We start from the raw sequence: 24254 nt of genomic DNA, 5'->3' as shown, positions 1-24254 counted from the left end.
ACCATCTTCCTTCTTCCACCAACTTGACTCTTTTTTCTCCATTTTTCCTTCTCTCCTTTCTCTTTCTCCCTCCTCTTCCTTTCCTCTGGAGAAATTTTCACCGCGACGGGATCGACGTGTTTCAGATTGTGGTTCCGTTAGTCGGCGAAACGTCATTTCCCTCCATCTCAACTCATCCGCCGGTCGGGATTTGGTTGGTTCGCATCGGATCACCACCGGACCTGCGACTCGTCATTTTTTCCCTCTATCTGGCCTTTGTTTCGACTGATATCTTTGTTTGGCTAGACTGTCCTTCTTCACCTCTTTTTTATCTTTAATTATTGTCCTCTGTTGTACTTGTATTCTCCCTCTACTTTCCCCTCCGATTTGACCACGCGGGGAAGATCCACCCCGAGTCGCTCTTATCGATCACTCCGTCATTCCTCCTAATCTCGCGCTACTCACCAACTCATGGCGTTTCGTCTACCTCCTCAAGCCCCTCGCCGTCAGCGCTCCTACTCCACCTCCCTTCCTCCTCCCGCTCTTGATCCGCCGTCGAATCTTTCGCAACTCCCCGAATCCGACTCCGCAGAATGGGTGCTATTCTCCCCCACGCAACCCTCCACCACCGCTCGCACGCACACGACCTCCACTGATCGCACCCAACGAACGGTAGGAGCCTCGCGTCTCAGCGACTTTGGCTCCTTCGGGACGCCGACTCGTTCGGCCTGGGATCAGGACAACGAAGAGGAAGATGAAGATGCTCTGGAGGAACCTTTGGATGAGGACGGGACGGAGCTGGACAGCCTGGACGACGGTCTGCATGCGTTCCGGGCTCCGTCTTTAGATCAGGAGTCTGCCCCGAGGCTGGATCAAGGAGCCCCAGCTCTATTGCCGGCTCATGATGGACTGGGAAGTTTTCAGGCATCTAGTCGGCCCGTGCAAGAGCAGCTGTGGCAGCACGAGCTATACAATCCCAACCGGAGGCCCGAACTATCACACCGGCGACGATCGAGTGTTCAGCGACAGTTGGATTCCATCGCAGATGAGGGTCCGACCGATGTTGAGCGAGAGCGATGGCAGCGGATCGAGAAGTGGAGGATGGACCAGAGCCGGGCGCTCTTACAGGAAATCGAGAAGGAGACGCGGAGACGGCGCAACAGCCGCGTGAGCAACCTGAGTGATCATTCCGTCTCGCACGCTGAAGTTGCAGACGTGCTGGCCGGCGTACCAGAGGTGCCTAGAGACACTCTGCCTTCTGCGGCTGAATCAGAAGGCAACGAGGACGAATCCCTCTGGCGTCGTCTTACCCGCAAAGTCATCCGAGATTTGATTGGCATTGATGACTCCTTGCTGTCCGTTATCTTCGGAGAGTCCTTGCCAGCCACCGAGGATGAAGACAGGGACACCTCGGCGGGCACAGTCTACGAGTCGAATATGGACGAGGCACTGGGCTTGGAGCTGGACTCCGTGCGTGACGACCAGAGTCTCTGGCAGACCAAACTCCTCCAGCGTATTGCACATGAACTGGGAGTCCTGGTTCACCAATTGTGTGAACACCCCGGTGCTTTCACAACCTACCTCAACCTTTCTAATGACGTCCCGAATCAGTACGCCGGGATGCCTCTCGGGCGTCTACCCGAAGAAGAAACCACGCAAACCCAGACGGGATCGGCAGCTCTGCCAAACTCCATGATGACTACAAGCGATCAAGATACAGCTTTATCGCCTCAATTCTCTCCCACTCTTCGTGACCCCAGCAGCAGTCGGGAGCATGCCGCTCAGTGGGGCATCGAGGATGATGACACCAATCGCTCCGCGGCCGAGCCGTTATCGGAATCCTCCCGTCTTCACCAGGAGAAAGAGTATTGGGAACGCGAACTCGACGTGATGATAGTCTTCCGCTATCTCCGCAACCGATTCAGTCGTCGAAATAGTAACCCCGATAATCACCACGCTGCCTCGCGTCGACCCCAGCAAGACGCCTCCCGCCGCGCGGCGATCATTCGTCAGCACCACCCGTTGGTCGCGCGTGCCCACTCCCGCTCACAGGCCCAGATTCGACGTCAGTCCCAGTACTCTGCAAGCCATTCCGGGCCGGTGGGCGTCTCGTCGCCGCTTCTACGCCAGCAGTTCCGCCGGCCCAGTTCCAGCTGTGCTAGTCAGAGTGCAAAGCTTTCTGCTATCTCCAGCCGGCGAACCCTGACCGGGTCCAGTCGCAACTACTGGGATATCGGCGGGAGCGTTGACAGCGGCAGCGCCGTTGCACCCGTTGGAGCTGGTCTCGGGGCGTGGGGAGACGTCTAGGTCGTTCATCCCCTGGTTGGTTATCGCGATGCTCTATTGGACTTGTACAGAGCTGATCCCATCCAAGCACCCCTAGGTCTTTGCATGCTGGCCATGAATCTCCATAATTTCGCAATACTAGATTGACTTGCTTATTCCGAAGTCTCTGATGTTCGTCCCCAACATGATGTCCTGTCTCTATTATCTCTATCATTTCCCTTCTGGTTCGGGTTGATTTGATCTTTCGTTTATTCTCTATTCGGTCTTTCAACACGGTCATACATACACATATATACATACATACATTCTGATTAAATGTCTATTTCATATGATCCCCTCATCTTTGACTTCATCTTATGGGTGACAGGTGGATGGATGGCCTCTCGTTCTTGGTGTTTGGCGTGAGTTCCTTTTTCCATTTCAGTTTCCGAAACTCATCTATCTGTTTATATATATTCGTGGTCTGGTGCATGTACGGTGTCGTTTTGTGTATGTATCTAACGGGGCCTTTACGGTTTCTGGGTGTACTTCAGATGGGTTTTGATATTGACTGATTGGATATATATTTGCATCTTCTGAACATATGAACTCGTTCATTCAATGACAGTCATACTAAATGTGCACGAATTACTCCATTGGCAATTATTTTGAATCATTTCAACATTTGTAGGATGTGCATGTTCCTGTTGTAATTGATGTAGATGATGCCATACGAAACATTGTCAAGTGTTGTTAAACTGGAAAAGTTCTTACGAAAAGGATCCGACATCTACTAGTTCGAAAAATGGAGTTGGAAAAGAACAATCCGAGGAAAATCCATGATTATACAACTCCGTCGTACGTGATAGACACGGGTACATGACACATCACGTTGTAGAAAAAAAACAAGAGAACAGTCGTGGCGAACAGAAGATAATGGTAAAAAAACTCGGAAAATTGGTCTCTCTTTTTATCTCTTTTTTGTCCTAACGCTAGAAAACACGCCCATTTAAGCCGCAAGGTTCTCATAGGCGTCGGGGAATCGCTTCATGTTCTCCTCAACGAGACCGTGGCCACGCAGGAACTGCACGTAGGCACCGTCCTGCTTGAGCTTGCCCTCCTGGCGGAGCTGGACGTACTCCTCGCGGCGGACGGGAGTGAAACCCCAGTTCTTGGAGACGACGATCTTTTGGCGACCAGGGAACTTGTACATGGAACGGCGGAGAGCCTCGATGGCGGCGGCACGGTTGGAGTCACGGGTGCGGACGGACAGGATGATCTGGCCGATGTTCACACGGGCAACGAGACCGTTGGGCTTACCGAAGGCACCACGCATACCGGTCTGGAGACGATCGGCACCGGCGCACGACAACATCTTGTTGATACGGACGACATGGAAGGGGTGCACACGGACACGAAGGTGGAAACCTTCCTTACCGGTGATCTTCACGAGGTACCTAGGAGAGATCGGATGTTAATTCCTGTTTATCCAACTGCTGATCGAGGGCCGATTCGCGGAGGGTTGGGGTTGTTTGCGCCCGAGGGAGAGAGACAGAGGGAGGATTCGACATACTTGTTGGCACAGATACGGGCGGCTTCGAGAGCCTCGGAGGACAGCTGCTCGTACTCGTTGGAGACCAAGTGCACACACAGAGGGAAGTCATCGACGTTGGCCTTCTTACGTCCCAGATCGAAGATACGGATCTTGGGGTCGGGAACACCACGGTTGAACCGGGACTTAGGGTAAGGCTATAAGAACCGAAATCATGTTAGTCTTCCGTATTCCATCGAATAGCATGTTCTTCCATCAAAAAGCAGAGCGTCGATATATCCTCCATAGCGTCTATCCTCTTCATCCGGTGGTGGTTGACGTTGTTCGTTTCCTTCCCTCCCCACAAGCGAGATACCGAAGCCCAAAAAATCCACAAAACGTCGCAAAAAATCCGAAAATCATCAAAAGATCGCACGCACCTTGTTCTTGCAGTAGCGGTAACATCTCGCGGGACGACGGGCCATCTTGACTGCTGGAAATGACCTGGCTGCACTTCCTGCGAACTGGGGGGTGGGTTGTCGAAAAGGGTGGTGTCGGGAGTTCAAAAGGGAAGGGGATTCTTGGGGCGCGGGCACTTTCGACGGTTGATTTCCAAGCAGCGCCCGCTAACGAGTGGCAAGAGCCCTAAGCCCTAGCCTCTGCGCCAATCACGGGACTGCATCCGCGCCGTCGATTTGTCAGGTTTCTCCGCTTTCTGCTTTCGGTCGTCATCGCTCGTGATTTCTTGATTGCTGATGATGATTATTGATGATCGCATGGATCTTTCCGAGGGGCGAGAAAGACGGTGGAATTACTCTCCGCGATCCGTGAGTCAACATGGCGACGGTGAGTCAGGTTGAAGTCAGATTGTCACCAGCACAGGAGACGGAGGCGGAATATCATCGATGCTCATCTCACTTCCGCTTACTACACACCTCGGCGAAGAATCCTTCTACGTAGTTGATATACGAAGTATAAGACCTACGGAGTACGGAGTCCCACTTGAGGACCGCTAGACCAAAGATCCAGGCATCAAGTTTTCTTGTCATTATCTAACATCGGCCCGGTCGCATAGACCGGAGTCAATTCTTTTCTCATGTTCAGACATAACAGAATCCCTTCGTCCCTTGCACACCCTTACTGGCTGGTGAGGATGTCGGAGTCACCAGCGTCAAGGACGGTCATGGTGCTGCAACGGAACAGCTTACCGCAGGCGGTTCCCAGTTCAATCTGTATTACGAGGGAAAGAGACAAACGGTCAGCCATCTGTTGGTACCCTCCAAAGCCTGTAGCAGGATGGCTTTTTCTCAGGGCGGCTCCTCGAGCCGCAACCGTGCCAGGACGGACAGCTGTGGCATCGAGGAACAAGAGAAGAACAATGGACAAAAGCACGCGCAATCGACAGCACTTACGTTGTTTCCGGAGAAGTGGTGAACGGGGGCCTTGGCGAGCATGGCGTAGTACTCAAGCTCGGACTTGCGGAGGGGAGGGGTGTTGGCAGCGATGATGACCAGCTTGGCCTTGCCGGTACGGAGGGTCTTGATGGTGGACTTGTAGCCAAGGGTGACTGAGAGAACACTCGTTAGCATTGAATCGCTTCATCCAAAACTTCACCTAAATTTCATAGATCTCAGAACACGCAGAACATACCCTTTCCGGACTTCATCACAAGCGCAAGGCGCGAGTTGATGGTGTCACCGGTCTTCTTGCTCTTGGGGGCCATCGCTGCGCTGGGGAGAACTTGAAGTTCTTAGGATTGGGAGAAAGGGCGAAAGGGTTGAAGATGAGAAACTGCGCTCCGGCCGTCTTTTGACAAAAGATGTAGAGATCAGAAAATTCGGGCGATCGCTTTTGCCGGGCTTCGGTTTGTGGGCGGAGCTAGTCCCGGTCCGTCTGTTTCCCCGGTTGAGACGGTGGTTGCTGAGTCATCCTTCCGTAGGGCCATTCAGGCATTCATATCCCGTAGTTACTGTGCAAGGATAGCCACCTCATCGGGCCTCGAGGGGGCAACTACAAAGTATGTAGCAGCCTGTACCTTGCCTACTGGTTCCAGCTGTGCAGGTACCTACATGTACGTCGGATGCTGACTTCCCCGTCGTCCAGGGAATAGGCATCGTCCTCGTTGTCGGCAGACGTGGCGCAATTTCGGGCTCATCTGGATCCCCTTTCCCAGAGGGATATCCATGATTGGGTACCGGCCTCTTTTTTGTTTTGTTCGTTTCTATTCTTGTCGGGTGTTCCTCCATTTCGGTCCTCGGATTGACAGATGGCGAGACCCTGTACGTTGCAAGGCAGGAGGGAGTGATGGAGGGTGGAAGATACTAATACTAGGTACTCCTGAATATCTATATTTCCGGATAAACGATGATGATCAAATGCCTTAGTTACTTCTTCCGTACACCATGATGCATCATCTTCAGGTGTACGGAGTAGGGGCGAGAAAGCCGTCGTAGTTGATTCAGCCCCCCTCAAGAATAGCATCCCACGAGCACTTCTGCCATGCATGAACCAAAGACAGAGAAAAAGAATCACAATTAAATCATAAATAATATGATATGTCGCTGCATGGGGCTTAGCGCTGGCCGGGTTGGGACAAGCCCCAAAGCAACGCGGTAACTTACGGCCGTTTCCATACGATTACAAAATACTTTCTTTTATCCCTCACTTTTGCTTTTGTCGGACTATTTGTTTTCGCTCCTCGTCCTTGCCGGTTGCTGGAGTCTCTGATCAGTTTATCTTAGTTTTCTGTTCCTCCATCTTTCTTGTACTCTTTAATTCTGTTCTTCCCGCACTCCCCCGAGGTGGCTAATTCCTTACTACTACTTCCCCCCACTACCGGTAGTCCTCCGTTACTGCTGCTACCAACTCCGAACTACTTTAGTGTCCACTGTGTTTTGACCGCTACTACTTCGACTTTATACCTCCGTTCCTTAAATTTATCAGTTTAATTTCCCGCTCGTTTCATCGCAGTCTCATCCATCCCTGTTCGATCTGTCTACTTCTCCACCCCTTTTCCAGATCGTTTTGTTGCCTCTCCAAACCACCATCCCACCTTCTTCAAAGTCTCTTTGTTGCCGGTAACCATGTCTGCGACGCCTCGCAAGCCTGGAACCCCGGGCAACTCGAGCAGATCTTCGATCACCGGTGACAGCCCGTCCGCCAGCGGCACCCCCTCGCGAACCCATTCTCGCTCGCCCAGTGCCTCGACAAATGGCCTGTCTCGCTCCCCGTCGCTGCGTGGCTCGGCTCCCGTTTCCGCGCGGGCGGCTGCCAGAAAACCCGGTCGCTCCAATCTCAGCATGTCCAGCGTGCCCAAAGTCACCCCCGACCCGTCCGAGGAGGAAGCCCGCGCCCAGAATGCCGCTCTCATCGAGGATCTGAAGGAGCAGCTGCAGAAGGCCGAGACCGCTTCCGAGCAGTACCAGAAGCAGCTCGGCGTCTTGCAGATGCGCCTGGACGAGGCCGTCAGCGAGCAGGGCAAGTTGGAGGATCAGGCCCACGAGAAGGACAGCAGGATCGACTCGTTGAATGGCGAGGTGCGGGACCACGTGCGCAAAATTCGGGATCTGGAGCAGGCACATGAGCAGGAGCGGAATGCCATGCTGCAGGAGAAGGAGCAGCAGGCGAGCCGCGAGGAAGAGATGCAGGCCACCATCCAGCGTCTGAAGGAATCTCTGTCCCAGAAGGATATGAGGATCAATGCCGAGGGCGACAAGAATGTCTCCCGCTCTTGTAGGGCTCCCCTTCCATTTCGTTTGGATTTTCCGGTCCTCGTCATTTGCTAACTTCCGTCTCTAGCCAGTTTCCGGAATCGATCGTCTCCCGAAGTGGACGGGCAGTTTGCGCCTTCGTCTCAGCTGGAGCGCAGCCCGTCTCGGAATAACTCGAAGCTGCTGTTGCAGAAGGATAAATTGATCGAGTCGCTTCGACTCGAGCTGGCCGAGTCTCAAATCAAGCTGGTCGAGATGGAGAACAAAGGCGGCGGCCGCCAGCGCGAGCTGGAGAAGGAGTTGCTTGAGGCCCGTATGGCCAACGCTCGCTTGATGGAAGACAATGAAAGTTATCAGCTCCTTCTGAGTGAGAGAACGCTGAATGGTGACTTTACAAAGGGCGATTTCATGCGCGAAGTGAACCCTGACAACGCCGAGTCGAAGGAGTCCGGCAGCGGATTAGGTTCGCTAGCTGACGAACTGGATTCTGTGGACGCAAGGGCGGACACGGATGATACCCGCAAGCTTGAATCGGAGATCAAGATGCTCAAGGATCAGAACAAGGCCCTGACTCTGTACATTGAACGTATCATCAGTCGCGTGCTGCAGCACGAAGGGTTCGAAACCATCTTGGACAAGAACGAGAATGACCCTCCCAAGCAGCAGCCTGCCGGCAGCAACAAGGACCTGCCTCCTACTCCTTCCGAGAAGGACGATGCGTCCCAACCCTCTTTCTTGCAGAGGGCACGGTCGGTGGTCGGCGGTCCAGGCCCCAATGCTACCCGCCCTCCGCGGTCGCGTCCAGCCAGCATGATGCCGCCTCCTACCTCCGCTGCGAGCGCCATCACCATTCCCCCAACGGCCCACGAAAACCCGAATACCGCCCCGAGCATTCCTCTCGGCCGTGCCGGGTCGGTGCGATCGGGCCCGGGTCATCGCCGGGCCAGATCTGAGCAGACCGACATTGCTGCCGCTGCCGTCGTCGGACAAATGTACCGCGGGCGCAACTCGGGCGGTCCCATCAGCCCGACCATCATGGGCCCTGGAAACCGCCAGAGTGCCTTCTCTGGTACCAGCTACATGTCCGGTAGCGGTCGTGCGCCCTCTCTGTCCAGCCAGCCTGAACGCAGTCGACTCAGCAGCTCGGACAGCGTGACCAGCGATCCGATCGCCGACACCGCTTCTACCGGAGCCACATCCAGCTCGCCCCGTTCCAGCTCTGGGATGACCAACTACACCGGCGCGGTTATGACCCAGAGCAAGCTCCGTCCCCTGCGACTGGTCAGTGAGACCAAAGCGGCAATCGAGGAAGAAGAGGCTGCTCGGAAAAAGGCCAACCGTGGAAGCTGGATTCCATGGTTTAACCGACCAACCTCCAACGGCAGCGAGTCCGCGCAGACCTGAATTTCTGATGTACATCCTTGACTTTTTCCTTCTTTCATTCTTTGTTTATGTTCTTTTCTCGACCTTCCTTTTTTGCCTTTTATGCCCTCTTTGACGCGTCTTCCCGATTATGGAACGTTACCTACTCTTCACTGGCCACTTCTATGTCTTATGGGCTTTCTAGGAGACGGCCAGGATGCCATTTTGTTTGAATACCCTGTGGCTTTTTGCTGTTACTGATCATCATGATAGACTTGGGCTAATGTCCTTTTGTTTGGTTCCATTGCTATGTGCTGATTGATTTTTTGACGTCTAATGGCCACTTTTTGACGGGGCATTCTTGCTATGCTACCCCTATCTGGACGATGCTTGGATTTTTGTTTATTATTGTTATTGAGACATACGTTGAAGACTGTTTGTGATGATGATTTGGCCATTGTTGATGCCCCCCTCTCCTTGATGAACATATATGATCCACCTATATACTCCTTTATAGAGTGATAACTTTTCTGTATACATTATTTTAATGGCTTTTTGTTTTCGGCCGTTCTCGGCCCAACCATGTATGTATATCTATCCAATTGAAATTTGCATCCCTGACGATCCTTCTTTGTTTCTTCTCTCTTTCTGATTACGATTGGCACTTGTGTCCCTGAGTAATAGCGGATGTGGAGTTTCATCTCAACACGAAACATCGATATAATATAACTCATGTTCTAGAACAGAGAATGTCTTGACAAGTCATGACTGTATTTGTATTGTATTACATTAGTGTTTAAGCCTTCGTGCTGCGTTGACTTCTATTACTTATTCGGAGCGGAAATTATATATATGTTCTCCGTCATTTATGCTCCACCCATGATTATTGAGTGAAAATCGGATGAGAAAACCCAGTATCCTCAGTATCACTTCATTTCAATAACAGCAGAGTGAACATACTATGGAAAAAACCCAACCCAGTAGTAATAACAGGAGTTGGCCGAGTACCTAGAATATCTGGTGTATACCACGGAACAATATTACCCCGGCCTCCGGATAGCGGACAAGTTGACAGTAACTCAATCGGAGTAAACAGCAAGTCAAGTCATTGTCCACCTCCGGCCTGCCTCTCCCCACGAACGCCTTCCAGAGCAATTGCCTTCAAAAATGCCCGGCTCACTATCCCTTTTCTCCGTCAACGCCGTCATCCTCATGTCGGCTGACGATGGCTCTCGCATCTTCGCCAAGTACTACTCGCCGCCTCACCCCCCGGCCGGCGTGGCTCCCAACTCGACCGATTACCCCGGCGCAAACCCCTACCCGACCGTGAAGGAGCAGAAGGCCTTTGAGCAGGGTCTGCTGGAGAAGACGAACAAGTCGACGAGCGATGTCATTCTGTACGATAACCGGATCGTGGTGTTCAAGATGGAGAGCGATGTGATGCTTTACGTGGTTGGGGGTGCTGAGGAGAATGAGGTCTTGCTTTATAATGTGGTGCTGTCGTTGCGGGATGCGTTGGGGATTTTGTTCAAGTATGTATTTTCGTCTGGTCTTTTGTGTCTGTCTTGGAAGGGGGCGAGATAGAGAGAGAGAGAGAGATGGGGGGAGAGGAATGTCCACTAACTCGATCATCGCATAGGGGCGCCACCGACAAGCGCACAATCGTCGAAAACTACGACCTCGTGGCCCTCGCAATCGACGAGATCATCGATGACGGAATCATCCTGGAAACCGACCCCGTCTTGATCGCCTCCCGCGTCAGCCGTCCTCCTGCGCCCGATGCGCCCAACCTCAAGAGCATCGATCTCTCGGAACAAGGTCTCCTCAATGCCTGGGAGCTTGGAAAGCGGCGTCTGGCCGAGGGATTGCGGCAGATGTAGAGCCGGTGGGTGCCAAGATGGGAGTGGAGGTATGGATACTGCGATGTGGTTGGTCTTGTTGAATTGGCATGGATATACATCTGATTTGTTTCTTTCTTTCTTTGTTTCCTCGTTTCTGTTGTTTTCGCATTCTATTTCATCATTCGTATCTGGCTGGTTCCGGCGTGGTTTTTGCATGTTTTTTTTTGCTCATTCTATTCATGATGTCTGTTCACTTGGTATTTCCCGATTTGCTTTCTTCCAGGGGCCTGGGGATTCTATTCTATAGAGATACTCCTTTTTATGTTTCACGACAGAGGACACTGGGGCTGACCTAAGGGGTTCTAGACGAGATCTAATTAATCTGTGACATGAGCTTTAAAATATTGAACAAAAGTGGAAATGGTTTTTCAGATTTAGTATCTTTCACTATTGTTGAACTTTCAATCGCATTCTATTGCTAAAATAATATAGTAATTAATTGATATTATAGGATACAAAAACCGAACACCCCTAATCTACGCCTAGATCAGGGAGAACAGATCCGAACAAAGTCCGAAAGTCAAGATCAGGCAGCGCGATGGTGTCAAATCCCTGGCCCAGGTCAAGTGCATACTCGCCAGACACCGCCGTATCAGCTTGGAATCCAACCCCATCGTTACTTTCAAACCCTTCTGACACTAAAGGAGCATTTGAGAACTCCCGAGCCGACCTACCCCCGGACGGATGGTCCATGTCGAACCCGGTTTTTGGTTGTTGATGGTCCAGACTGGAGCTGGAATCTCTAACGTGCTGTCGAGCAATATCGGCGAACTCGGCCACCATCGAGGAAGGGAGCGATCCGCCAGACGTATAATGCAACAAGCCGAAATGGCCTGCTGCGACATCCAGCAGGGACAGGTTGATGTGCGTTTCCGGATGCGTGGGGTTGTGGATTACGAACTCGAAGAGAATGAAGAGTGCTGCTAGGGGCAGGTATGCTAGGATGCTGTGTATCTGATCAGCATCGGTTATATTATACTCATAGGGAACCTACAAGAGCGGCGTGTATGACGCGACTTCAATATACTGGGTCATCTCAATGACCGTACGCGCTGCATTGAGAAGCTTGCATCGAGCTTCTTGGAATTGAGCTGCGGGTTCTCGCGAATTCAAATACAGTTTGAGTCGTGAGAGAGCGATGACCAAGGCATAGTACGCGAAATGAGTCCGAAGTATAACAGTCTTTACACTGAGACTGGGTAACCGGTGCAGATCAACCGGACAACCAGGTCGGAACTCCACTGGAACGGTCATCCGCCAATTCTCGACCTGCTCCTCGATCTTAGAGAGGGAAGAGCGGGAGGACTGGACGCTGTGCGTCATCGCGCTGATAGAGAAGAGGGTCGTGTATGCGCGAGAAAGAATGCGACTGAACCGGGCCGTGGAGAAGAACCAGTTGAATCCTCCAAAGATGGCCTCGGGGGTTTCAGGGACGGGGCAGCCGATATCACAGTCTGGGATCATCTATCAAGTACATGAGCGTAAGTCAACTGGAGAGAACGTTAAAAGACGTACAGAGGCTCTCTGGTTCTGGAAGGTCATGTGCTTCTCCATGCAGTAAACTACCCAGAATGTTCTGCGACATGCCGAGTTATAGCGATGTTCGTTGTTGCCCACAGCTCTGTGGTATCGAAGTGAGAGGGCCATCCGTGTCGCTTCCATCAAGAGCATCTCATCAACTTGAAGGCAGCAGGTCGTATTGGCGAAGATAGACTGGGGCTAGAATTTTAGCTTCTGGATGTCAGTGAAGCTAGTATGTAACGCACCATAGCAACAAGAGCCTATTTTGAATTAGGAAACTGCTCATTCATTCTTTGAAGTCGCCTTACCTGGAGACCGGTCAACGATTCTCTCGGGGCCAGGATATCGGGAATATAGCCTAGCGAGACCTGAAAAAGATACCACGCTTCTCCTTGACCAGGATCAAAATTGTGGCGCTCATGAAATTGACACCCCAATGCTAGGATGGAATGATACAGTGCAGAAAACGCTGCGTCCGATGCGCTGGGGTTAGAGAGATCAAGCACAGATGCCTTCTCTTCAAACTCTGCACGATCTACGAACGGGAATACAGGGTGTAGATGGGCAAAGTACGCTAGTGCAGTCAGTATCTTCGCCTCTAGAACACATAGAAGGCCTTACACTCGATATAAGTCCTTGCAAGCTCCGCCGGCAGAGTTCTGGAGAGGACAGGGCGTCTGAATTCAACTGCAGACATGGAAGGCGTATCGCGAATTACTATTCGGCCTTGTATCAGTTCCTCGATTCGTTCGACTAGATTCTTCAGTCTTTTATTTCCCAGTTTCTGAGAAAAGTTGCGAATTTTCTGATCCGAGAAGAACGCCAGACCCGAACTCGTTACTATAGATCATCAGACTCGACTTGGAACATATTCCGGCGAGAGCATACCATCATGATCCGGTGCCTACCACCCTGTCAGCAAAAGACAAATTACTCGAAGAGAGAGCTATACTTACTCGAAGCACGGTGAAATCATCATGCAGAATCTCACCTTTCCCGTTGTGTTCCAGTATGTAGTCTAGGAAGGCATGATCGGAAGCGGGGGATAGAGGCTGTCGTTCTTCACTGGAATTATGGGGAAGTGCTACATTTATATCCTTCTTAGAACTGTGTGCCCACCGGTGACTTGATTACCGGTGCTTATGCTCACATTCACTCTGCTGTAGTCGTTTAGGGATTCTTAGTCTCCGCCTAAGCTGAGTAAACCGACAAGTCTCGTTTCGTTTCTCAAGCAAGCCGTCAGCTGCTGACTATGGCACATGTACATGTCTCATTCCTGGAGTCACTCTTACGATGCAATTCATACACGCAGAGCGTTGCTCAGAGCTGACTGTCCATTGGGTTAGTTACCACTAGGTCTAGTTCTGCAGCGATCTTGAGCGGCAACGCACAGATACAGCGGACCTTGCGATCCCTGCAATGATCGCAGGATTTGCAGGTTTTGGGGCCGGGAAATGGAACCGTGTCAGTTTCCATCATTGGTCGATGAGAGCAGTACAGTTGACGGAGTGTCGATGAGAGGCATCGGAATCTCTTACGGACTTCACTGACATCAAGGAAAGACAGGAATCCGGACTTCGGGTCTTGGCAGGAAGTCTGCAGAAGCCTGTGGAGCCGCTCTCGGAGATCTACTCCGGAGTAGAATCTAGGGGTGAACTGAATATACTGGTTACGGGTGGGTCTCCCGGACTTCGGTCTCTTCTTCTACGCAGTATAGAGAGTATAGCCATCAGACGACAGATGAAATCGTGTGCCGGAGTTCGGTCGAAGATTATACGTGGATGTGGTCAATCCACGTATAAATATTAAATACCCATGTTGGTTTCTTCCAAATTAACCACTACTACTCCCTTCGATCAGTCAATTCTTCGCTAGCACCGAGATCATGTCGCATTCTGACTGCGAGGGCGCGCCTATTCCTGGTCCTTATGGTAAGTTGTGCCAACGTTCGCTTTCGGATGTCGTGAAAGAGAATTATACTGAGCAACACAGGACTACCCCTTATCGGAAGTGCCTTTGACATTACTCCGGGTGACTCTGCAATGTCATTTTTCAATATGGCCAAGCAATACGGTTGGGTCCTTGCCATTGTTGCACCACTACCCCAATCTGACATGATATATCGCAGGGGAAATTTACCAAGTCAATGCGCTGGGTGAAACCATCGTCGTTGTCAACTCTCCAGCTCTGGTTGCCGAGGTCTGTGATGAGAGCAGATTTCAAAAACAGATCGATGGCGGCCTGAGAGAAATGCGATCAGCCCTGAACAACGGTCTCATAACCGCGGAGACAAGCGATCCGGCATGGAGGGTTGCTCACCGCATTGCGATGCCCTGTTTCTCCCCTGTGAAGATCCGAGAACTCTTTGATGATATGAAAGATATTGTCTCGCAGTTATGTCTGAAGTGGTGCGTACAGCCATTGTACACGGTGGCCAAGCTAATCAGTTGTTAGGGCAAGGCTTGGGCCATCGTACGTAATCGATGTCAATGTCGATTTGACGCGTATGGCCTTGGACGTAGTTGGCCTTTGTGCAATGGGATATCGATTCAACACCTTCTACGACCACAATCAGGTTCATCCATTTGCCGAAGCACTGAATAGCTGGTTATTAGAAGTGGACGCCCGAAGTTGGCGCCTTCCTTTCGGCAACAATTTGCATCCCTTCAGGACGAAGAAGTACTACGAAGATATTGACACAATGCGCCGAATCACTCAGGAGGTCATAGACGAGAGACGGCACGACCTGTCATCAGAGAAAAAGAATGATCTGCTGGCAGCGATGATGGAAGGTAGAGACGCAGAGACCGGTGCCAGGCTTAGCAATGAGAGCCTGATTGACAATATCCTGAGCCTGCTGGGTGCCGGACACGAGACGACTTCCGGAACATTGTCCTTTGCGCTATATTTTCTGTTACATCATCCGGGGGCGCTGACGAGAGCACAGCAAGAAGTGGATCGAGTTCTCGGTAACGAGCCGCTTTGCGTTGACCATCTCTCCAAGCTGCCATACATAGACGCCATCATCAGGGAGACGCTGCGCTTGCAGCCTACAGTACCACTGTTTGGCCGAGCGTCGCGCGAGGATGAGATTATCGGTGGTCGATATCAAATCAGAAAGGGAAATCGCATCTTTGTTTGTTTATTTGCATCGCAGAGAGACCCCAAGGTCTTTGGGGATGACGCTGACCAGTGGAGACCCGAACGAATGCTGGGCGAGAGATTCAAAGAACTTCCCGCGGGAGCCTGGAAACCATTTGGCACTGGGGCGCGGGCGTGCATCGGACGTCCGTTTGCATGGCAGGAAGCTCAGATTGTAAGACTCCTCAACTCACTAAGACTCTTCGACTGACTCTTGCCAGACACTTGCGATGTTGCTACACACGTTTAACTTTGAGATGGATGATCCGTCCTACCAGCTTCATTGGAAGGACGCCATCACACTCAATCCCCTTGACTTCAAAATCCGTGCTCGCTTGAGAGATAACGGCAAGTACACGCAGTTATTGAACAATGTGCCCAATATGGATTTTGCTTTCGAAGGCAACGCCATCCAGCTAGACCAGCCTAAAGAGGATCCGAGTCTGGCCCCTATCACTGTATTATACGGCTCTGACAACGGCACGGCTCGGTCTCTGGCCCATCGCTTCGCATCCGGTGCGGCACAATATGGGCATCGGGCGATGATTGATACCCTGGACTCATATAAAGAAAGGCTGCCAAAAGACCGTCCCGTAATCATCTTCGTGTCGACGTACAACGGCGAGCCACCGATGAATGCCTCACATTTCGTGAGCTGGGTACAGAGTCTGTCTGGAGATGAGCTGCAGGGCGTCAATTATGCCGTGTTTGGCTGTGGTAAGCTCTGCTACATGCGTGACTATTGTTTCTCCCTTAACTCACTCATCATTAGGACATCGCGACTGGCACGCAACGTTTCAGAGGATACCTCGTCTCATCGACAACCACATGCATCAAAGAGGGGCGAACCGGCTTTTCCCTCTGTATACTGCCGACGCGTCGATTAGTGACATGGTCACCAATTTGAGAGAGTGGGAAAAGCAAATCTGGCCGGTCCTATTGAACAGCAATGGCATGTCCTCAGAAACAGTCACAAATCCAAACAATTCCATCGTGTTTGATCACCTTTCAACGGCTAACTTCCTTGAATCTGGTCTTTGCAAGGCATACGTCTCCGACACGAGGGTGCTAACTACGTCAAACTCGCAAGTCAAGAAGCACATGGAAATCCAACTTCCATCTGGATCCGCGTACAAGGCGGGTGATTATATTGCAATTCTGCCCGTTAATCCGCCAGAGACTGTGCAGCGCGTTTTAGCACGGCTTCAGTTATCTTGGGACAGTGTGCTTGGTAACAGCCACGTTCAGAAGGCAGAGCATCAGTCAAATGCTCAGACGACAGCCCATGAGATGTTCAGTCGCTACGTGGAGTTGAATCAGCCAGTTTCCAAGGGCGTAAGTTCACTCCCTGTGATCATATATTCAGAAAACCGTCAATACTGATTCCCAGTCTTCCAGGGCATGCGAGACTTGGCTGACCTTGCTAATGACGAACCCACAAAACGGGCCCTGGAACAGCTCAGTGAGGAGTTGGATCAACATCAGTTCTCTGTTCTGGACGTACTGGAGCAACATAGAACCATCCAGATCAGCGTGGAGAAATACCTCGCAATGCTCCCTCCCTTGCGCGTTCGGACTTACTCCATATCATCGTCTCCTCTGCAGGATCCTGCCAGAGCAACAATCACCTATTCAGTCGTTCACCAGCCACCAACCGATCTGCACCGCTCTGCACTCCTCGGCGTCACTTCCAATTACCTAGCTTGGCTTGCTCCTGGCAGCCTCATCAACATGTCCATTCGCTCCCCACGACACAATTTCACTCTTCCCCAGGACCCCAAATCGAAACCTCTTCTCATGATAGCCGCAGGAGCCGGAATCGCTCCGTTCCGCGGGTTTGCGCAGGAGCGATTTGCTGTCATCCAAGCACGGAAAGACACCAGCAGCTTGGCGCCTGCGTTGTTATTCTTCGGTTGTAGAGACAGCGAGCTTGACGATCTCTATCGCGAGGAATTCGATGCTTGGGAGGCGGCCGGTGCGGTCAAGTGCTACCGAGCCTACAGCCGACCTTCCAGCGGCAAGGGTCAGTATGTTCAGGATGTGCTTCAAGAGCATGAAGGAGAGGTTCGAGACCTCTGGGCCCGAGGGGCGAATTGCTATGTCTGTGGAGCGCCTAGGATGGCGGAAGGCGTGAAAATGGTTATGAAAGGTATTTGTGGCGATATCAGTGAAGATCGCTACTTGGTCGAGATCTTCTCTTGAAGACAAGCGTGGCTCGTGCCCGGATGCACACCTGAGAAATCATCGCAGTTTAGGTCTTCCCCCTTCTCCGCAATAAATTGGTTTTATAGATTCAGCCGGTAGGAGGTAGAGTACTACTCTACGAGCTAGTACCTCTGTAACGCCCTATGAGTAAAAAAAAAAAAAAAAGAAAAAAGAAAGAAAGAAAGAAAGAAAGCAATTTGAAATAGAAACATAAATAGAAAATAAAAGCTAATATAAGAAACTGAAGCGACTCTACCACTTAACCTATTAAGTAATATACTCCGTATAAGGTGGGTTAAATAGTAGGAGTTCTAGAAAAAGTCCACTATCGCTTGTTACTCACCCCGTTGGCCTCGACTTTGTTCCTGTAAGAATGAATGAAAACGAATTCTGTCTATCGGATGATACTATTTACTTGTCTTCTTCTCGATTTTTTTCTTTTTTATATATATATATGAAAGGTACTGTTTGTAGAATGTTTTGATTCTGCTGGGGGCTTTTAGAGTAAATCTTGTTAATATTATTTTCATGCCTGAAGGAAATGCCCGATCTTCGTGGATCGGCCAATGATGAATAGCGCGGTGTGTGAGCACTTGATAGCAGAGAGCTGGTAGTATATGGTGGATGCTAGGCCTGTGATTGTTGCCGGATCGCATAACTACTTGTTGCAGTATGACCGTGGTCTGGCTGATGATCCTACGTTAGAACTCAGAGAAATTTGAAATGTGCAAGGAACCACTCTGTTATGCATGTCTGGAATCATTTCGTACTAAGGTATGAGCCAAGTTGTGAGTTGTAACTGTCCTGATTACTCCTTTATCTGGGGACAAGAAGTCATAGTATGCCCCTCATTTCGACATTTCGAGCACTTAGGGGCCACTCGCAATTCCATGGCACCGATTCCTTGGCAACCACCAATATGATGGCCTGGTTCGCCACAAAAAGAACAATTGTAGGCCCGTTGTTTTTGACCAGTCTCGTTTGCTTCATGCTCGATGCTTTCAACCGCCCTTTTCTTTACTCTTTCCCGATACCTCCTCGTATTCTGAATCGCAATTGAGTTATATAATTCATTCCATCGCTTGCGGGCAGCCTTCTTTGTGGGGGACCGATTTCTTCTCCATTCTCGTTCGCGTTTATTCTTCTCAGCACGCCGCTCCGAGGCTGAAGCCATTCTTGTAGTAGTTCTTCCTGGAATTGGCATTCGGAAAGGGGAAAAGCGGCAGGCGCCTGAAAAATCAAGATCATCGGCGTTCCAGGGACAGAGAGGCAGCCAGTCATACTGAGCTGCAAGATGCGCTTGCGCAATTCCATGGAGCCAATGTGTGTAAATTCCTTCCGCCATAACACAGGCAATTCTAATATCTATAATGGCTTTCGGGGTACTTGCATACGTTGTTTCAGCGACAACAACAAATTTCCTTTGTCGCTGAATAGTTGGGTCGCATAGGAGGCCGTGGTGGTAGGATCCCTTTGCCCTAATGGCCATAGTCAGTTAAGCTTTCTTCCGCTTTTTTATGATTGATATAACCTAGTAACTTACGCCTGGTAGCGACTATGCTTTTCTTTCGAATGTTGTCTCCATCGATGCAAAACACCGCGGTTACTCGTAGCTGATCCTGTGTATACATGCTGATCTGAAGTAGATGCATACCGAGACACTAGTGAAAGGTAGACTCCTGGCTTTTCGGAGCTCGTAGATTTCAAAGCCAAAAAGTCCTCAAAGCGCGGAGCCCTACCATTCCCAATTAGCAGTTTGAACTCTTGCGTGGTCATGTGGAAAATGAATTTTATCCAAAAGTCTGGTGGTCTTCGAAGGAAGGCTTCTCTCCAAGCGCGGCGGACAGGATTCCCAATAGAATCAAGGGTGAGTATAGCCATTGTCAGTCAGTCCAGGAATATGATAACCCGTCGTTGCTCTTTTGTCTCGGATGGTAGGCGAGGGATTTCTGGTACCGCATCCTCTTCTTCGATATTCAGACGGGATCCCATTTGACGCTCCATGACGCCGATCGAGCGTGAAAAAGATCCGGTGTTCCCAACATATTGATCTTTATCCCCAATGTTTGACGTAAACAGCTCATTTTCCTCCTCTATTCGTAGCTCTTCGTTTCTAGCTTCATCGTCGGGTATGTGAAAGCCATTTTCTTCTTCTCTTGTTAGCTCTTTGATAGCACCTTTGATAAGGATAGACCTAGCTAAGTGGCATACGTTCATGGTACACAGTCACCTCCCTCTTGTCTTGCATAAAACCCTCTAGAAAGAGGCTGGTGTTGCTTTTCACAGAGGCTCTGTTCGATGGACTACCCCAAATAGATGGACCAGTCTCTACTAGACTGTTGGTTGGCGAATATTTGTTGGTCGGCCCTCCATCGCTAAAATTAAATGGAGAAGACATCTCTAGGGCATGACTGAACTGAAAATGATCGTAACAAGGTATAGCGTTACACCTGTTAATAAAGGATAGAGAAAGACATAGAGAGAGAGAGAGAGAAACAGAGCAAATGAAATAGGCAGGTGCGAGGCCATACAAGCGAGGTTTAAAGTCGACCACTGTTTAAATATATTATATATGCCTTGTGGATCATAGCTCCACATGTCCCGTCCGAATGGTCTAGTGGTCATGACGATTGTGTTAGTCTGCCCGATATGTTCCCTAGCTTTCACCCAAACTAACAGTTTCCAGCTTACATTGAGTATCACAATAAATCGCAGGTTCGAACCCTGCTTCGGACAACTATATTTTTTCTCTTTTTGCCTCCATCTCTCTTTTCGGACTAAGCAGATGCTAGAATAATCTTAAACTATCTAATTCATCATAAGTAAATAGATTCCTTCTTATTAGCACGAATTATCATTATTATTTACAAAATTTTAATACACCGTGTAGATGTAGTTTTTAATCTCCATTCTAATTGGTCAGATAGTTTAAGATAGTTTAGCATAGTTCCTGAGGCAGTTTAGCGCCAGCGACTGAGCTTGCTGAGGTAAGTCTACCGATGAAAATCTGCCCCGCATACGTCACGCAGGTCTCTTCCCCGTCAGATCGCCCGAGTCAAATCTTTTTCCCCTTCCACATCTGCCAGGATTGGCTTTGATTCTAGACTAGCTTCCGCGCAAGAAATCAGAAGATGAAACAGAGATTCTCGTCTTTGGACGTCAAGGTTTGTTCCTGACCACACTCGTCCCTGGAGCGACAACAGCGATGGCGGGAAACTCACAATCACCAGGTCATCTCCCAGGAACTGGCCTCAGAGCTGGTCAATCTGCGAGTATCGAACATTTACGATCTTTCGTCGGTAAGTAGAACGATCTTTCGTATGGCGGCCGGTAACAATATGCTAATCAGGGGAAATTTTTCCTGCCGGTAGCGAATCTTCCTATTCAAGCTCGCCAAACCCGACCACCGCAAACAATTTATCGTCGACTCCGGTTTCCGATGCCATGTTACGCAGTACTCGCGAGCGACCGCCACGGCACCCTCGCAGTTCGTGTCGCGACTGCGCAAATTTCTCAAATCCCGTCGCATCACCTCCATCAAGCAGATCGGCACGGACCGCGTCATCGACATCTCCTTCAGCGATGACACCTACCACATGTTCCTCGAGTTTTTCGCCGGCGGGAACATCATCGTCACCGATCGCGAGTACAACATGCTCGCTGTCTTCCGCCAGGTCTCGGCCTCCGAGGGCGAGGAGGCTCGCGTCGGCTTGAAGTACACGGTGACGAACAAGCAGAATTACAACGGCGTACCGCCGATCACGATGGACCGGATCCGCGACACGGTTGAAAAAGCGAAGGCGCTGTTTGCGCGCGAGGACGGGGCGCCGAAGAAGTCGAAGAAGAAGAACGCCGACGTGCTAAGGAAGGCTCTGTCGCAGGGCTTTCCCGAGTATCCGCCGCTCTTGCTGGATCATGCGTTTGCCGTGAGGGAGATCGATCCCGCGACGCCGTTGGATCAGGTCTTGCAGGATGAGGACCTGCTGCAGAAGGTGGAGGGCGTGCTGAGAGAGGCGGAGGGCGAGACGGTCCGGTTGTCGACGCAGCAGAATCATCCGGGATATATTGTTGCTCAGCTGGATGCGCGATCGCAGACTCAGCAGGGGACCGGGGAGGGTGAGACGCCTTCGGACAAGCCTAGTTTGCTGTACGAGGACTTCCATCCTTTCAAGCCCCGACAGTTCGAGAAGAAGCCGGGCGTGACCATTCTGGAATTCCCGTCGCTGAATGCGACGGTGGACGAATACTTCTCGTCGATTGAGACGCAGAAGCTCGAGTCGCGGCTGACGGAACGCGAAGAAACGGCGAGACGAAAGCTCGAGGCAGTGCGACAGGAGCACGAGAAACGGATCGGAGCGCTGAAGGAAACGCAGGAACTGCATATTCGCAAAGCAGGCGCCATTGAGGACAATGTCTATCGGGTTCAGGAGGCAATGGATGCAGTAAATGGATTGATTGCACAGGGTATGGACTGGGTGGAAATCGCCCGCTTGATCGAGATGGAACAGGGCCGAGGCAACCCCGTGGCGCAAATCATCAAGTTGCCCTTGAAGTTGTACGAGAATACGATCACCCTGCTCCTTGGAGAAGCCGGAGAGGAGCAGGAGGAAGAAAATGGACTGTTCTCCAGCGACGAGTCCGAGTCCGAGTCTGACGAAGAGCACGCAGAGGCCCAGACTGCACGCTCTACGCCGGAGCAGTTAACCATTGACATTGATCTCGGTCTTTCGCCGTGGGCAAACGCCACGCAGTACTACGATCAAAAGAAGATGGCCGCGATTAAAGAACAGAGGACGACGCAGTCCTCAGAGAAGGCATTGAAGAGCCATGAGAAGAAGGTCAACCAGGATCTTAAGAAAGGTCTCAAGCAGGAGAAACAGGTCCTACATATGGCCAGAAAGCCCTTCTGGTTTGAAAAGTTCCTCTTCTTCATCTCATCCGAGGGATACCTGGTCCTGGGGTAAGTTTTATTTATACTGTGCTCGCAAATTTCTTTTCTAATGATTAAATAGTGGTCGCGATGCTATGCAGAGCGAGATCCTTTACCGCCGCCATCTGAAGAAGGGCGATATCTTCGTCAATGCCGACCTCGACGGTGCCAGACCCATGATCGTCAAGAACAGATCGACTGCTTCGAATTCTCCCATCCCACCCAGCACTCTCTCCCAAGCAGGAAACCTCTGTGTTGCCACGTCCAATGCTTGGGAGTCCAAAGCTGTCATGTCTGCATACTGGGCTCATGCGAGCCAAGTCACTAAGACCGCTGAAGCTGGCGGTCTGCTGCCGACTGGTGAATTCTTGGTGAAGGGAGAGAAGAACTTCCTTGCACCATCTCAGCTTGTATTAGGCTTTGCAGTCATGTTCCAGGTCAGCAAGGAGAGTCTTCGGAATCACAAGTTGGCCATCTTTGATGAGCCTGCTTCTGCGGAATCGGCCGCCGGTGGAAATGAGGAGACCCAGGTAGCAGAGGAGGCCCAACAGACAGAGCAGACGCAACCTGCAGAAGAGGTTAGACCCACCGAAACCTCAAATGAGCCAGAGAAAGAACCGGAAGAAGATCAAAGTTCCGAGGAGGAGGAGGAACCCGAAAATAATGACAATGTGCCTGCCCGGAACCCGCTACAGCGAGGCCCCTCTGAATCTCCTGTCGAGAATACTGCAGAGGAGGCCGACGGTGCCGAGCTGGATGACGACAATGACCTGAAAGCAACAGAAGATCAGGATGAGCTCGCAGAGACAGGAGAAGGAGAAGAGGAGGCAGAAGAAGAACATACAGAAAGCATGGAAGCCTTCAACGGCGGAAGGTCTCAAGACACGAAGCACCTCTCTGCCCGGGAACGGCGCCAACTGCGACAGGGCAAACCCATCGAGTCAGCCGAGCCCATTCCCAAGAAAGAAAAACAGCCGGTGACGCGAGGCAAGAAGGCCAAGGCAAAGAAGGCCGCAGCCAAATACGCCGACCAGGACGACGAAGAGAGAGAACTGGCTCTGCGCCTCCTCGGTGCCAACAAGGCGAAGGCCGAAAAGGCCGCCGCGGCCGCCGAGGCCAAGGAGAAGAGGGATCGAGAAATCGAGGCACAGAAGAAGCGTCGCAAGGCCCAGCACGATCGCGCCGCCGAGGCTGAAAAACGACGACAGGCCATGTTCGAAGAAGGCGCTGGGGACGACTACGACGAGGAAACGGCCGCTGCCGAGGCTGCGGATCTTGACTGGATTCCGGCACTGGTGGGAACGCCTCACCCTGATGACGAGATCCTTGCAGCTATCGCCGTGTGCGCTCCGTGGGCGTCATTGGGGAGGTATAAGTACAAGACTAAGTTGCAACCGGGCTCGGTTAAGAAGGGGAAGGCCGTCAAGGAGATTCTCGGCCGATGGGTCTCCGAGACAACTACTGGAAAGGTTAAGAAGGAGCATGCTGAGGATGCAGGCATCTCTAGAGTTGTCGCAGAGAAGATCCGGGCCCGGGAAGGAGAGCTGCTCAAGACATGGAAAGATACGGAGATCATCAACACGATTCCTGTTGGAAAAGTACGAATCATGACCGGAGGCAGTGGAAGTGGAGGCGGAGATGCGAAGGGGAAGAGCAAAGGTGGTGGTGGCGGCGGTAGCAAAGGAGGCAAAGGAGGCAAGAAGAAATAG

The 24254-nt window shown here is 51.2% G+C and overlaps 8 protein-coding genes across 8 annotated transcripts; 5 read left to right on the top strand and 3 right to left on the bottom strand.

The window, feature by feature from the left end:
• Positions 1 to 450: 450 nt before the first annotated feature.
• LDX57_011769 (uncharacterized protein) lies at positions 451 to 2286 on the top strand (the record flags this gene model as incomplete). Its single annotated transcript, XM_046093511.1, has 1 exon — positions 451 to 2286. The coding sequence occupies one exon, from the start codon at positions 451 to 453 to the stop codon at positions 2284 to 2286; it is 1836 nt and encodes a 611-aa protein (XP_045949489.1).
• Positions 2287 to 3253: 967 nt separating this feature from the next.
• On the bottom strand, positions 3254 to 3619 carry RPL10 (60S ribosomal protein uL16; the record flags this gene model as incomplete). The annotated part of the gene is made up of 1 exon (XM_046093510.1): positions 3254 to 3619. The coding sequence occupies one exon, from the start codon at positions 3617 to 3619 to the stop codon at positions 3254 to 3256; it is 366 nt and encodes a 121-aa protein (XP_045949488.1).
• Positions 3620 to 4912: 1293 nt separating this feature from the next.
• Positions 4913 to 5498, bottom strand: RPL30 (60S ribosomal protein eL30; the record flags this gene model as incomplete). Its single annotated transcript, XM_046093509.1, has 3 exons — positions 4913 to 5005; positions 5188 to 5342; positions 5426 to 5498. 3 exons carry the CDS (start codon positions 5496 to 5498, stop codon positions 4913 to 4915), a joined length of 321 nt encoding a protein of 106 aa, XP_045949487.1.
• Positions 5499 to 6858: 1360 nt separating this feature from the next.
• On the top strand, positions 6859 to 8889 carry LDX57_011766 (uncharacterized protein; the record flags this gene model as incomplete). Its single annotated transcript, XM_046093508.1, has 2 exons — positions 6859 to 7507; positions 7574 to 8889. 2 exons carry the CDS (start codon positions 6859 to 6861, stop codon positions 8887 to 8889), a joined length of 1965 nt encoding a protein of 654 aa, XP_045949486.1.
• Positions 8890 to 10014: 1125 nt separating this feature from the next.
• Positions 10015 to 10727, top strand: RET3 (coatomer subunit zeta; the record flags this gene model as incomplete). The annotated part of the gene is made up of 2 exons (XM_046093507.1): positions 10015 to 10379; positions 10487 to 10727. 2 exons carry the CDS (start codon positions 10015 to 10017, stop codon positions 10725 to 10727), a joined length of 606 nt encoding a protein of 201 aa, XP_045949485.1.
• Positions 10728 to 11152: 425 nt separating this feature from the next.
• On the bottom strand, positions 11153 to 12966 carry LDX57_011764 (fungal specific transcription factor domain-containing protein; the record flags this gene model as incomplete). Its single annotated transcript, XM_046093506.1, has 6 exons — positions 11153 to 11694; positions 11743 to 12212; positions 12264 to 12467; positions 12515 to 12529; positions 12578 to 12843; positions 12891 to 12966. 6 exons carry the CDS (start codon positions 12964 to 12966, stop codon positions 11220 to 11222), a joined length of 1506 nt encoding a protein of 501 aa, XP_045949484.1. The 3' UTR covers positions 11153 to 11219.
• A 1188-nt stretch (positions 12967 to 14154) lies between these two features.
• LDX57_011763 (bifunctional cytochrome P450/NADPH--P450 reductase) lies at positions 14155 to 17612 on the top strand (the record flags this gene model as incomplete). The annotated part of the gene is made up of 6 exons (XM_046093505.1): positions 14155 to 14200; positions 14398 to 14677; positions 14724 to 15585; positions 15632 to 16127; positions 16183 to 16745; positions 16809 to 17612. The coding sequence occupies 6 exons, from the start codon at positions 14155 to 14157 to the stop codon at positions 17610 to 17612; spliced, it is 3051 nt and encodes a 1016-aa protein (XP_045949483.1).
• A 3134-nt stretch (positions 17613 to 20746) lies between these two features.
• LDX57_011762 (putative DUF814 domain protein) lies at positions 20747 to 24254 on the top strand (the record flags this gene model as incomplete). Its single annotated transcript, XM_046093504.1, has 4 exons — positions 20747 to 20779; positions 20846 to 20914; positions 20987 to 22575; positions 22628 to 24254. The coding sequence occupies 4 exons, from the start codon at positions 20747 to 20749 to the stop codon at positions 24252 to 24254; spliced, it is 3318 nt and encodes a 1105-aa protein (XP_045949482.1).

The sequence above is a fragment of the Aspergillus melleus genome, assembly GCF_016097325.1.
Source record: "Aspergillus melleus strain CBS 546.65 chromosome Unknown contig7, whole genome shotgun sequence".
NCBI lineage: Eukaryota > Fungi > Ascomycota > Eurotiomycetes > Eurotiales > Aspergillaceae > Aspergillus > Aspergillus melleus.
Note: the sequence above shows the minus strand (reverse complement) of the source record. Positions and strands in the feature narration are given on the sequence as shown.